Raw genomic sequence first — 12,500 nt, forward strand, 5'->3', positions numbered from 1 at the left:
AGCAGCTTGCAGATGCCTTGGTAGAGGCTCCCGCAGGCCAGCAGGCGGTTCTCCCTGTAGTCCATCAGCAGCATCTTGTTGACATTGTTGGTCATCGACAGCGGCTCACTGCAGGGCTGGACGATGCGCGGCGGGTAGCACTTGCGGTTGTCCTCGTCCGGTCCGGTCTGGTGCGACACCTGGACCTCAAGGTCCGGGGACAGTTTGTAGATGCGGTTGACCGCTCCGAGGTAAACGTTCCCGTTGCGGTAGTCCACTGCGAGGTGGTTGAAGGTCCACTCGGGGTTCTCGGCGCGGAACGAAGAGTACTCCTCGACCTCGAGCGAGGCGGTCACGACCTGAGTGCCGGCCGCGTGGGGCTGCGGGGATCGGACCACTGTCGACGATGTCACAGGAAGCGCCAGGGTGGCCAGGAAGCAGCAGAGGGCGAGGCGGGTCCGTGTCCTGCCGTGGGACTCCATTGTCCAGGTCGGGGTGCGCGTCGCAAGGGCAGGAAGGGGCACGGTCCAGTACTCAGCCAATCCGGGCTCAGGCTTCTCTTGGGGTGGAGGACATTATGTACCTGGAACAAAGAGAAGGCAGTTGTGAGACTGGAGCACCAAACATGGCCGACACGTTGCTGTCCATATGCAAAACACATGTAGTATGCACTACGCAGTCTCTCTAACTCCGAAAATAGAGCAAGTCCATGCATAAAGGCTGTGAAGATCAAAAAGGCACACAGTGGAGACTCCAGCCTTATCACAACCATCTATGATTAGAGACTGACTGAGAGAAAGACAGGTAGAGTCTGAAAGGACAGTATTTGTGAGAGCCCTGAATAGGTGGAGTCGTGGAAGGAGGGGGGGGGGGGGGGGGGGGGCATAAAGCATAGTCCTCGGGGGAGGTTATCAGTATGGACCTGTACCGTCTCTCTGCCCCCCCCACCGCTCCGCTCCTAATTGATTCCCCCCCTCACAGTGCAATTTGCATGCTTTGGCGATTTCTCTCTTTTCTCCCGATAGTACTCCTCTCACCTGCTGACACTGCGATGAGAGAGACAAACTGCTCTCTCTAACACGCTTGCACATGCATAAACACCTTCGTACACGCACACACACACACACACACACACAAACACACATGCTAGGTTTACGGGCAGAGGTGGAGCAATTAGGAGGAAATGCAAGTGGTTGCAGAACCAAGCCCCCATCAGTCCTTGAGTCATTTGTCAGCTCAGCGATACTGCTCTTTAGTTGGCCCACCCCCCCTACACACACACGCACACACACACACACACACACACACACACAAACACACACACACACACACACACAGACACCACTCTGTTCTGTCCTGTGGACAGGCGTACTACAAAATTCAAAATCGTACACATACACAAACACACACAAATATATAATTCACAAACATATACAACATCCACAAAAACAAACAGTCTGCAGGCTCACACACACGCTCACACACACACACACACACACACAACACAACACACACACAGAGGAAATGAAGAGAGCACATCCTGTAAACACGGTGATCTCCTGCCCTTCTCTTCCTCATTAGTCTTCCCTCGAGATCAGGTGTGCGTCAGGCGTTCACCCTGTTGGTATCCAGGGCTAGCCCCAACAACACAGCTGACACTCACACACACACACACACACACACACACACACACACACACACACACACACACACCTCATTCATCATCCATCCATCATAGGCTTCTATCCTGCTACCTATATGGAACACGGTCAAAACACAGCTGGGATAGAATCTGGAGGTCACGTATTAAGACGCGTCGGGGACGAGGCGCCGCTATCTTATCTTCCACTTCCACACGCTGTTCGCCATGTGTCGGTCTTACAGTAGGTCAGCTCTCATCTCCATCTGATCCACCGCCAGCTGGGCCTGGATATCGGGCCTGGGCGCCTCATCAGTGGAGCGAACCCGCTGATGATGAGGTGTTTACCGGGTCGGGCTCGACCCTATCTCAGCCCGATCACACCCGCCTCCGAGAGCGCAGCGCACATCAGACAGGCCGTTAACACATCACACAGGACGAGACTGGGAGATAGGGAGGGAGGATTACTGTCTGGGGTGTTGTGTATGTAGTGCGTGTGATAGTGAGAGTATGTGTGTGTGTGTGTGTGTGTGTGTGTGTGTGTGTGTGTGCATGTGTGTGTGTGTGTGTGTGTGTGTGTGTGAGAGAGAGTGTAATAATTTCCCGGTGACAGAGGAAAGTAGGTGTGCTCAGTGAGAGAAGGGCAAGCTAACGCAGGGATGCTTAAGCAGCAATGAAAAGGTACGGGGTCCCTCCACGTATGGTCTAAAAATAAGGAGCTTCTGTGATATTAATCTGACATAGGAAGCTGCACTGATCATCCAGCTCCGCCGTCACCAGTGGGGAATAAGGGTACCTCCATAACAGAGCGCTCCCCTGGAATACCTTGACAACTTGATTCAGCGGTGGGTTATAATTAGAAGAGAAGGAGGAAGGCGGTGCAACGTGCCACCGAGCCTGTCGTGCCGCCATGTAGTATATAGACTGCTTATAGGTCTCTCCAGGGTGTGCAGCTGCTGTACGCGTGTGTGCAAACACATGTTTCTCCCTCCCTCAAACACAAACACATACACACGCACACACACACACATGCATGCACGCACACACACACACACACACGCACGCACACACACACACACACACACACACACACACACATCAAAAACACATAAATAACCCGGCAGCTTCCGGATGCGGGCGTTCGCGACCCGAATCCGTCTGTGACACGGCAATTATCCCGCCCATCAGGGAAGCTCGTTTAGCTCCTATTTGTCTTTGCTCGCCGGTTGGCCGCGCACGCCATTAATTAGATCCGGCATCGGTTTTCGGCGCCAGAGTGCACGTCGTACATCACCCCGGCCTTGAATATTCAAACATGCCGTTTGTATCCAGCGCGCGCTGCGTGTGAGCTTATTCCCCTCTCACCCACTCGCATGCAAAGCTGTTATAATGAGGCAGCGTGAGAGAGAGAGAGAGAGAGAGATAGAAAGAGAGAGAGAGAGAGAGAGAGAGAGAGAGAAGAGAGAGAGAGAGAGGGAACGCTATGTTGCTGTTGCATTTTGGAGATGCTTGAAGGATACTTGTGGGCGTAACACTGCATAAACAAGGAATATGTGTACCACGTACAGTACAGTATGTAGGAGATACATTCTGTGCGGCGCATTGGTGTACAAAAAGGGGTGCTGCTAATTGGCTGGTGAGGGATGGAAAAAGTTCCAGTCGTAGAATGACAAAAGGTGACCCCCTGTGGCCCTTAGAGTGTCAACGCGTGATGAGCCCAACTCCTGTGACCTCCATGTGACCGTGTGTGTGTGTGTGTGTGTGTGTGTGTGTGTGCCTGTGTCTGTCTGTACTGTAGATAGCCTGCCGCATGCCAGATCTGCCCCCGGAAAATCACGCATACATAGAAACCCAGACCACACGCTGCGCAAAACATCAAAGGGTGCTAATGAATTCATGTTTGATGCCACGTTCGCTCTTACTCTTCTCTGCAAACGAGGGCAAAATCACCACGCACTGGAAGATCAGAGTGTCTGTGTGTGTGTGTGTGTGTGTGTATGTGTGTGTGTGTGTGTATGTGTGTGTGTGTGTGTGTGTGTTTGAGTGTCTAAATGATGCTTTTCCCGATTTAATTGCTATGTTTATGATTTTCATTCCATTTTTTGAGGGGGTCTATGCTATCACAGCCAAATAGGAGGTTCTAAACACTCTCTAACAGGGAGAAAAAGCAGCGCATGTATTAACATTCCCGCAGTGTGACCAACCCAATTAAAGGTATTATCTAGTTTCCAGGGGAGACGGGGAGGACGGTAAACAGCACGCCAGCAGCATCACGTGATGCAGTCTCGTGCCAGGTTTATTTTTGAGGAGGATGAAGTGGAGATGTAAAAAAAAAGAAAAAGAAAAAAGAAAGACAACCAGTAAAAACAAACAAGCAGCATAAATATCGATCTGTCTGAGCTGCCTGGTGCCAAACAGGTGAAGAGGTATTGTCAAGGTTACGCACACAGGAGGAGGCTCGACGCGCTCTCTCTCCCCTCTCTCTCTCTCTCTCCCCTCTCTCTCTCTCTCTCTCCCCTCTCTCTCTCTCTCCTCTCTCTCTCTCCCCTCTCTCTCTCTCTCTCTCTACCACCCCAACCCCCCTCCGTCCGCCTTGCCAATATTCAGTTTTTCCAACATCTAAACGTCTCCTCCCTTGCGCAAGCCATATTGATGAGCCTCGGTCTGGCTCCCAGCTATGAGAACCTGAGTTGAGGCCACACTTCAAAAGTTATTTGGTTGCTTGTTTGTTTCTGGGGGGCCGGGGGGGGTGTTTGAAAATTCCAGCCAAACAAATTTGAACCCAAACACACACACACACACATATTTTCTCGCAAGCTAATTTATTGTGTGAAGGAGGATGACTTGGAGCAGTGAATATACTGTACCACAGGTTGTTACGCATTAAAGCTGCCAAGACTCGTGTGAACAGATCATTTCTCTGAATGTCAAAACTTCTCCAAAATATCATACCCAAAACGTATGAATCGAATAGGATTAGCAGCCGACGAGTATGTGTGTGTGGGGGGGGGGGGAGTAGGGTAATTACGGTATAATCCTTTACCTTCACAAAAACAAAACATTCAGATCTTTACAGACTTGTATCTGGTGTTAATGTGTCAAGGGGGTAACATGAAGGAGGGGAAGCTGCAACAACAGACAACTACAACAACAGAGTGGAATGAGAGTTAAACAGGTAAACAGATTTGGTTATAATACAAAAGGATAATACCAGCAAAGGACAATACCAGCTCAGTGGCCTTGTGGTTAGAGTGTCCGCCCTAAGATTGGGAGGTTGGGGGTTTGATCCCCGGCCAAGTCATACCAAAGACTATAGAAATGGTACCCTATGCCTCCCTGCTTGGTTGGATTGGGGGTAAGTCCCAAGCTGCCTCACGCTAAGAAATCAGGAGATAGGCTTCTGCCCTATAGGCCACTATTCTCAAGAACCATGGGTTTCCAAGGCTAGAGAGAGAGAGAGAGAGGGAGAGAGAGAGGGGGAGAGAAAACAGTGCCTCACTATGAAGTTGGAAATTCTACTGAAAGCTGCACAAGTGCTTACACGTTGAGGGTGTAAACACCCGACCAGGTGGTCAGTCAGCGCTGTGTCCGTGGGCGGAGGAGGCGCGGTGGACGACTGGCACAGATACACACACTGAGACCCAGAGCTCCCGCTGAGCCCTGGCTCTCATCCGAGGGAAACCGTCACTACGCATCCTACACAGAGCCAGGGACAAGTCCCTCTCCGTCCCTGCACTCACCAGGGACAACACACTCAACCATACACAATCAAAAACACATAAGGAAAACAATTACATAAACATGAAAAATACACAGACAAACACACACACACACACACACACACACTCAACCATACACAATCAAACACACATAAGGAAAACCATTACACAACATGGAAAATACACAGACAAACACACACACACAGACCAAAACACATATTACGCCACCCACAGGCATACTGTAACATCCCAATTACACAGCAAAGTCCCCTGGAGCTGCCAAAACAACACAGGTCTCAAACGCAGCAGTGAACAGCTCCCTGAACCACACAGGACTGATCCTGCCTAGTGTGCTGGAAGCATTACCCTGGGACAGAGGGGATCCACAACTCATTATTATAGGTCTTGCGCACAGACATACACACACACACATACGTGTACACTCACACAAACAAACACACACACACACAGACAACACACACACGCATACGTGCACACACACACACAAGCACACACATACGCGCACACACAAATAAACACACACAGGCGCGCACTCACACACATGCGTGTACGCACGCACGCGTAATGATCAGGTCTCATTAATACACACCCATCTTAACTGGGCTGAGCTGTCCTGTTGCCACACACAGACAGATGGAACGCCCAGCCCACAAGACCAGGAGGGGAGAGAGAGAGAGAGAGAGAGAGAGAGAGAGAGTTGGGGGGGGGGGGAGAGAGAGAGAGAGAGAGAGAGTTGGGGGGGGGGAGAGAGAGAGAGAGAGAGAGAGTTGGGGGAGGGAGAGAGAGAGAGAGGGAGAGAGAGAGAGAGAGTTGGGGGGGGAGAGAGAGAGAGAGAGAGAGAGAGTTGGGGGGGGGGAGAGAGAGAGAGAGAGAGAGAGAGTTGGGGGGGGGGAGGAGAGAGAGAGAGAGAGAGAGTTGGGGGAGGGAGAGAGAGAGAGAGGGAGAGAGAGAGAGAGAGTTGGGGGGGAGAGAGAGAGAGAGAGAGAGAGAGAGAGCACAAGGAGGAGAGGAGGGGAAATGAGGAGGGGAAAGAGAGGGACAGGATGGGACATCCTCTGTGCTGAACATGAAGACATGGATTAGAGCTGGAGATTACCGTCAAAAGATATTACAGTAAAATCAGGATTAGGAGAAGAGGCCTAATCCAGGATTGAGCTGTTGATATTATAAAGAATGGATGAAGATTATATCAATGGTGTACTGCCAAGGTACATTTTATACAAGTGAGCCAATCTTCTCGTCATGATTAAAAATCTTAAGTGTGCGATGGGCATCATCGAAATGTGTCTCAGAAGGATTGTGTAGGAAGTTGCAATAGTATCAGCCGAGAGTTACACATCACTGGTTGGTATTACTGTAGCTGCTATACTGAACACAACGTTTTTCCTAGAATGTGTATTTCACAAAGCGAACGGAGCCGGCCAGACAAATCCAGCGGATCTGAGGGGAATGGTTGACATCTGCTGGCCTACTGTCCTCTGGTCCGGTCTGCCTTCATCCTTCTCTCTCTCTCTCCCTCCTTCATCCTTCTCTCTCTCTCTCCCTCCTTCATCCTCTCCTCTGGTCTGCCTTCATCCTTCTCTCTCTCTCTCTCCCTCCTTCATCCTCTCCTCTGGTCCGGTCTGCCTTCATCCTTCTCTCTCTCTCTCCCTCCTTCATCTCCATCCCTCACACTCTCTGATCAGAGAGCCTCTAATCCTCCTAAGAAGAAACACTCACACACTCTCGTTTATACACACACACGCACGCACGCACGCACACGCACAGGCACACACAACTCTCTCTCTTATTCGTATTCTCTTGCCTGCCAAATTCTGCCTGGTTTTTAAATTAAATGTTTGTGTGTGTGTGTGTGTGTGTGTGTGTGTGTGTGTGCGTGTGTGTGTGTGTGTGTGTGTGTGTGTGTGTGTGTGTGTGTGTGTGTGTGTGCGCGTGTGTGTGTGTGTATAAAACACAACAACATTCTCCAGAGAGTCGGTGCCAGTGTCCTTGGAGAGCAAGGCACTCAGTAGAGTCCGTTTCAGATTAAGGTCACATCCAGGCTATACACACACACACACACACACACACACACACACACACACACACTACATACTACACCCACACTACACACACACTCTTGGCTCACGTTGGGCTCTACTCTTATCAAGCGGGCAGCGGTCTGACGTCCGCCAAGTGTGTTATCAGCACAGATAGAGAGTCCGTAATGGCATTAGCAGGGCCGTTGAACAGCCACCGGGCCCCCTGTCAGCAGCTCTGCCCTTATTGGGTTAGACGCTGGCCTGCTTCCTGGGTGGGCGTGGCCTCTGCAGGGACGCGGAGGGCACCTGAGAGAGCCATTACTGGGACTTGATAAAGCCCCCTATTCAATTATACCAACCGGTCATGTTCCCATATGGCTACATAAACAAACCAACAACAACGCAGCCATCAATGCAGATTAGACGCCCTAATCAGACAGGAAGATCAAATAATCCCATTTCCATGATGAGCCTTCAATGACTCATCTGTGTCCAGTTAATATCCGTCTGATGCATTTGAGGCCGTGGGTTGAAACTCATATTAGCGTGGAGACGATCAACAGCCTGTTTGTTCTAGTCACTTCCATAGGCTGTAGGGAGAACTTCATAGGCCAAATTGTACTTTTCGTCAATTACTTACTGTAAAGTTAAATCTTAAGTGTGCGATGGGCATCATCGAAATGTGTCTCAGAAGGATTGTGTAGGAAGTTGCAATAATATCAGCCGAGAGTTACACATCACTGGTTGGTATTACTGTAGCTGCTATACTGAACACAACGTTTTTCCTAGAATGTGTATTTCACAAAGCGAACGGAGCCGCCGGCCAGACAAATCCAGCGGATCTGAGGGGAATGGTTGACATCTGCTGGCCTACTGTCCTCTGGTCCGGTCTGCCTTCATCCTTCTCTCTCTCTCTCTCCCTCCTTCATCCTCTCCTCTGGTCTGCCTTCATCCTTCTCTCTCTCTCTCTCCCTCCTTAAAGTTAAACAGGTTGGGTCTGTAACAAAATCTAAGAAAGAAATCGCTTCCTCCAATGGTGTAGAAAGAGGATATACTGTTAGGTAACAGTTGCTTTTACAGAACATCTTCAGGATATCTTTCTCTCCCTCCCTCCCTCTCTCATCTCTCCTCCCTCCCTCCCTCCCTCCCTCCCTCTCTCCTCTCTCCTCTCTCCTCTCACCTACCTAACCCCCTAGTTCCTGCACTAGCCAGCAGGCGGGAAGGCAGAGCGCGTCCACAGTTCAGCTCTCCCTCAATGGCTGGCGCCCGAGTGGCTCGATGCCATCTTAAGTCACGACACGTTCTTTCTCTCCGTCTCAAATCCTCCCTCATCCCTGTCCCCCCCCGTCCAATCCTCCTCTCCCGACTTCACACTGAAATGAATGATGTGTGTGTGACTCGGGTTTGAGTGTACTGCTATAGATGGTGACTGAGTTGCGTCTGTAGTGGTTTGGGGGACTAGGGAAGCAGTTTGGCCTGGATAGTGTTATTGATGAGACGGCAGTACCCACCGCTCAACAACCAGGTGACACACACACACACACACGAACAACCACACAGACACACACACAAACACACACACAGACACACAAATACGCGCACACACACACATAAACCCTCCATTCACATACAGCGCTATCCATGTACAAGCACAACATACATCCCTACAAATGCACATGCGCATACACAAATACAGACTCCTAGCTTTCGTGAGCTCAAGCCGGGGATGGGGGGGAGGGGGGACTGTGTGTGTGTGTGTGTGTTGGGGGGGGGGGTTCATAGCTGTGCCGTTTCATTTCGGGTGGGTTTCCTACAGTTGATGTCTCTCCCCATGTTGTCTCCCCACAAACCCCCCACCGCGCACACACACACGCACACACACACACACGCACACACGCACACATGTGCAATACTGAGGCAAGTCAATGCCACTGAGACAGGCCATAAATCAGGGATCATAACGGTGCACACCGCCCACCTTATAGCCCCCCAACCTCATAATAAACCGCTTATGTGGGATATTCAGGTGGGGGGGGGGGGGGGGGGTGAAGCCTGTTGACGACAACAACAGCAGAGCCAACGATGAGGGATGGACCAAGGGAGGGCTCCGTTGGACTTACACTAAAAGCAGTTGGGGTAGCATTTCTCTCTGTGAAGATGAAAACCAGAGTGATGAGCTACGCTAAGACGTTGAGCTGCTGTTGTTGAGTGTCACCGGACGAAGTCCAAACAGCGAACGAGTGAGTAAAAGAGAAAAAGAGAGAGGAGAGCAGAGCGAGAGGCAGAAAGAAGCGGTGGAAAGCGCCGGGAGTCGGGTTTGAAGCCTGGGGGGCCAAGGTTCAGCGGAGGCCTGGCTGTTGTTCTAGATACAGGATGAGACACAGACCTTCTGACTGACAGTTGTAGCCTGGAGGGGAACTGACACACAGCTGCATTTTAATAGCCAGCGTTTGATGAATCCGATATGGGAAACAGGGAGCCGTGGAGTCAAACGGGTACAAACCACTAACCAAAAGAACAAAAGACACCAGAAAGCCGTACTCTTTACTCAAATAACCACCTAGCTGAGTCACCGAACTGTCTTTTTATGTTCAAAGCGCAATAACCAAAAATGTTTTGAAGTGTGCCCGTCACTACAGTATGTGTCAGGTGTTCTGATGTTGGCTTGACGCAAAAATATACTGAATTGTATGGGGGGAAAAATCCATTTTTTATTTTTTTTCTCCAACTGGTTACAGCTTGTGCTAAGAACAGGTAAACAACATCAATCTCTCAGCGTCAAACTGAATGGTTTACGCCGCCAGGCAAATGTTGACAGGATGGTTATAGATCAAGTCTGTCCAAAACAGAGTGGAATGTTATATTATTACAGAGCAGCAATCAGTAATCGATACCCCTATCTTTCACTCTCTCTGTCAACCCCCCCCCCCTCCCTCTCTCTCTCTCATTCTCTCTCTTTCTTTCTCTCTCTCTCTCTCCCTCTCTCTCTCTCTCTCCCTCTCTCTCTCTCTCTCTCCCTCTCTCTCTCTCTCTCTCTCTCCCTCTCCCTCTCTCTAACCCTGGCTGCATGGTGGAGCTAAGCAGACTTGACCTACAAGATTAACTTCTTAGACATGAAGGCCTGATCATCACCGGATTAATGGTGATTATTAAACCGTTAAACTGAACTTGTAATTTATTTCTCTCAATCGTGGGCGAGTGCGTGCATAGAGGTATGCATCTGGATATACGGATATCCCGGTGAGGATTTGTGAATTTGCGTGTGCTTCTGTGTGTGTGTGTGTGTGTGTGTGTGTGTGTGTGTGTGTGTGTGTGTGTGTGTGTGTGTGTGTGTGTGTGTGTGTGTGTGTGTGTGTGTGTGAGTGCGAGAGACTGCTGGAATGAGCTGAGGATCACGCTGAGCAGTACAAAGGAAACAGATTGGTCTGTAGTAGTCTATCCATCCCAGCCAACCCTCCGACACACACACACACACACACATACACACACACACACACACACACACACAAACACACACACACACACGTCTGCATGGAGCTGTCATCAGTAGGTCATGGGGTCAGAGAAGGCTCCTGACAGCATGGATCACCATTCCCTAATACTCCTCTGTGGTTACACGATGAAGAAAGAGGAATGAGTTCAAGACCTCAACTCCATATGTGCAAACCTACAAATCAAATGAGGCCAGCTGCTCCACCGACTCCAGTCCTAATCAAATCACAACAACACTCTGCATACTCAACAATACGCATGCTCAATAAGTACAATCATTTTAATGTAGCTCAAAATGGCTTAATATACTGTAAGATTTACAGGATTCCCCCCTGGGGGATCAATAAAGATGACGTCTATCTATCTATCTTGGGCCCATTTAATACAGAGCTCCCATACCCAGTACATAAACCAAACCCAGGGTTCTGAACAGACAGAGAACGGGATGTGACTGAAGATGAGAGGACAGACAGGCGCGGGGATGCGCAGCCAGCGGTAATAGTCTCCAAAAACTGAAAAATGAGTCGTTTGACAGAATCTGTCAAAAGCGTCCGTCTGCGCCGGAGGAAGGCCATTTTCTCCCGCACTCGGGGAGGAAAGGTGACAAATCACACGCTGGGCCTTCGCCCGAGAGGAGGAGAAGAACTGTGAGGGAGAGAAAGACTGTGTGTGTGTGTGTGTGTGTGTGTGTGTGTGTGTGTGTGTGTGTGTGTGTGTGTGTGTGTGTGTGTGCGTGCGTGCGTGCGTGCGTGCGTGCGTGCGTGTGTGTGCGTGTGCGTGTGCGTGTGTGCATAGGCGATTTTACCCTCTGAGAGTAGGGGGGGCAACATTTTGACGTGAGAAAAAAAAAAAAACAGTTCTGCCGTCTCGTCCCATCTATTTACAAAGAATACCAGTTGTGAACAGTATGCTAATAAGAAATCCGTATGACAATTCAATATGCACAACGCATCAAACTTCATCTAGACACCACGAGCATGTCAATATGACTTTATGACCGAGCACTAGGCCATACCCAACATCAAACTGCAACTGCCTGCTGGTGCTAGCTTCCTCGCCGATGGTGATGTTGCTAGTGCTAGTGCTAGCTCCGATAGCCTCTGGAGCACTTCTGCATTTGATTGCACCTGCTGCGCTGTCATTTCGAGTGGTAGCTTCTTCATTAGCATTGCCAGATTTTATTTTATTTTATGAAGAAGTGGTAAATTGTTTTTATAGCTCTTTTTGCCATTATGAGCAGGTTGGCTAGTTGTAGCTTGTTGAGCACTGAGCAGTACAGTCAGATCTCATTTTTTTCGACGGACGAGTTGTGCCATTAGTGGATTATGAATATATATATTTTTTTAAAGGTAGCCTAGTTTAAGTAATAAATACACTTTTAAAATTAATGATGATCTAACACAAACTGGTACAAACCACAATTATGTATTTAATAATTGTGTTAATTAGTAAAAAAAAAAAAAAACTTTTTTTTTTTTTTTTTTAAGAATCTGAGCAGAGTTGGGCTGTCCAATCAGGCCCCTGCCCCCCCTATAAAATCGCCAATGCGTGTGTGTGTGTGTGTGGGTGGGGCTAAAAATTCTCAAGTGGCTCTAAGGAAGAGAAAAAAAGCAGAGCTTGCATAAGTAC

At 49.4% G+C, this 12,500-nt stretch overlaps 1 protein-coding gene across 4 annotated transcripts in view; it reads right to left on the bottom strand.

Moving 5' to 3' along the window:
- plxna4 (plexin A4) overlaps nucleotides 1–12,500 on the bottom strand; it is a 270,310-nt gene that overhangs the window by 244,775 nt on the left and 13,035 nt on the right. For all 4 annotated transcript variants that reach the window (XM_084448068.1, XM_084448066.1, XM_084448067.1 and 1 more), the window contains exon 2: nucleotides 1–562. This exon is cut by the window's left edge and continues 784 nt beyond it. In XM_084448068.1, the coding sequence (XP_084304194.1) occupies nucleotides 1–461 (461 nt within the window). In that variant the 5' untranslated portion in view covers nucleotides 462–562. The remainder of the gene's footprint in view (nucleotides 563–12,500) is intronic.

This window comes from Borostomias antarcticus (genome assembly GCF_949987555.1).
Source record: "Borostomias antarcticus genome assembly, chromosome: 13".
Classification (NCBI taxonomy): domain Eukaryota; kingdom Metazoa; phylum Chordata; class Actinopteri; order Stomiiformes; family Stomiidae; genus Borostomias; species Borostomias antarcticus.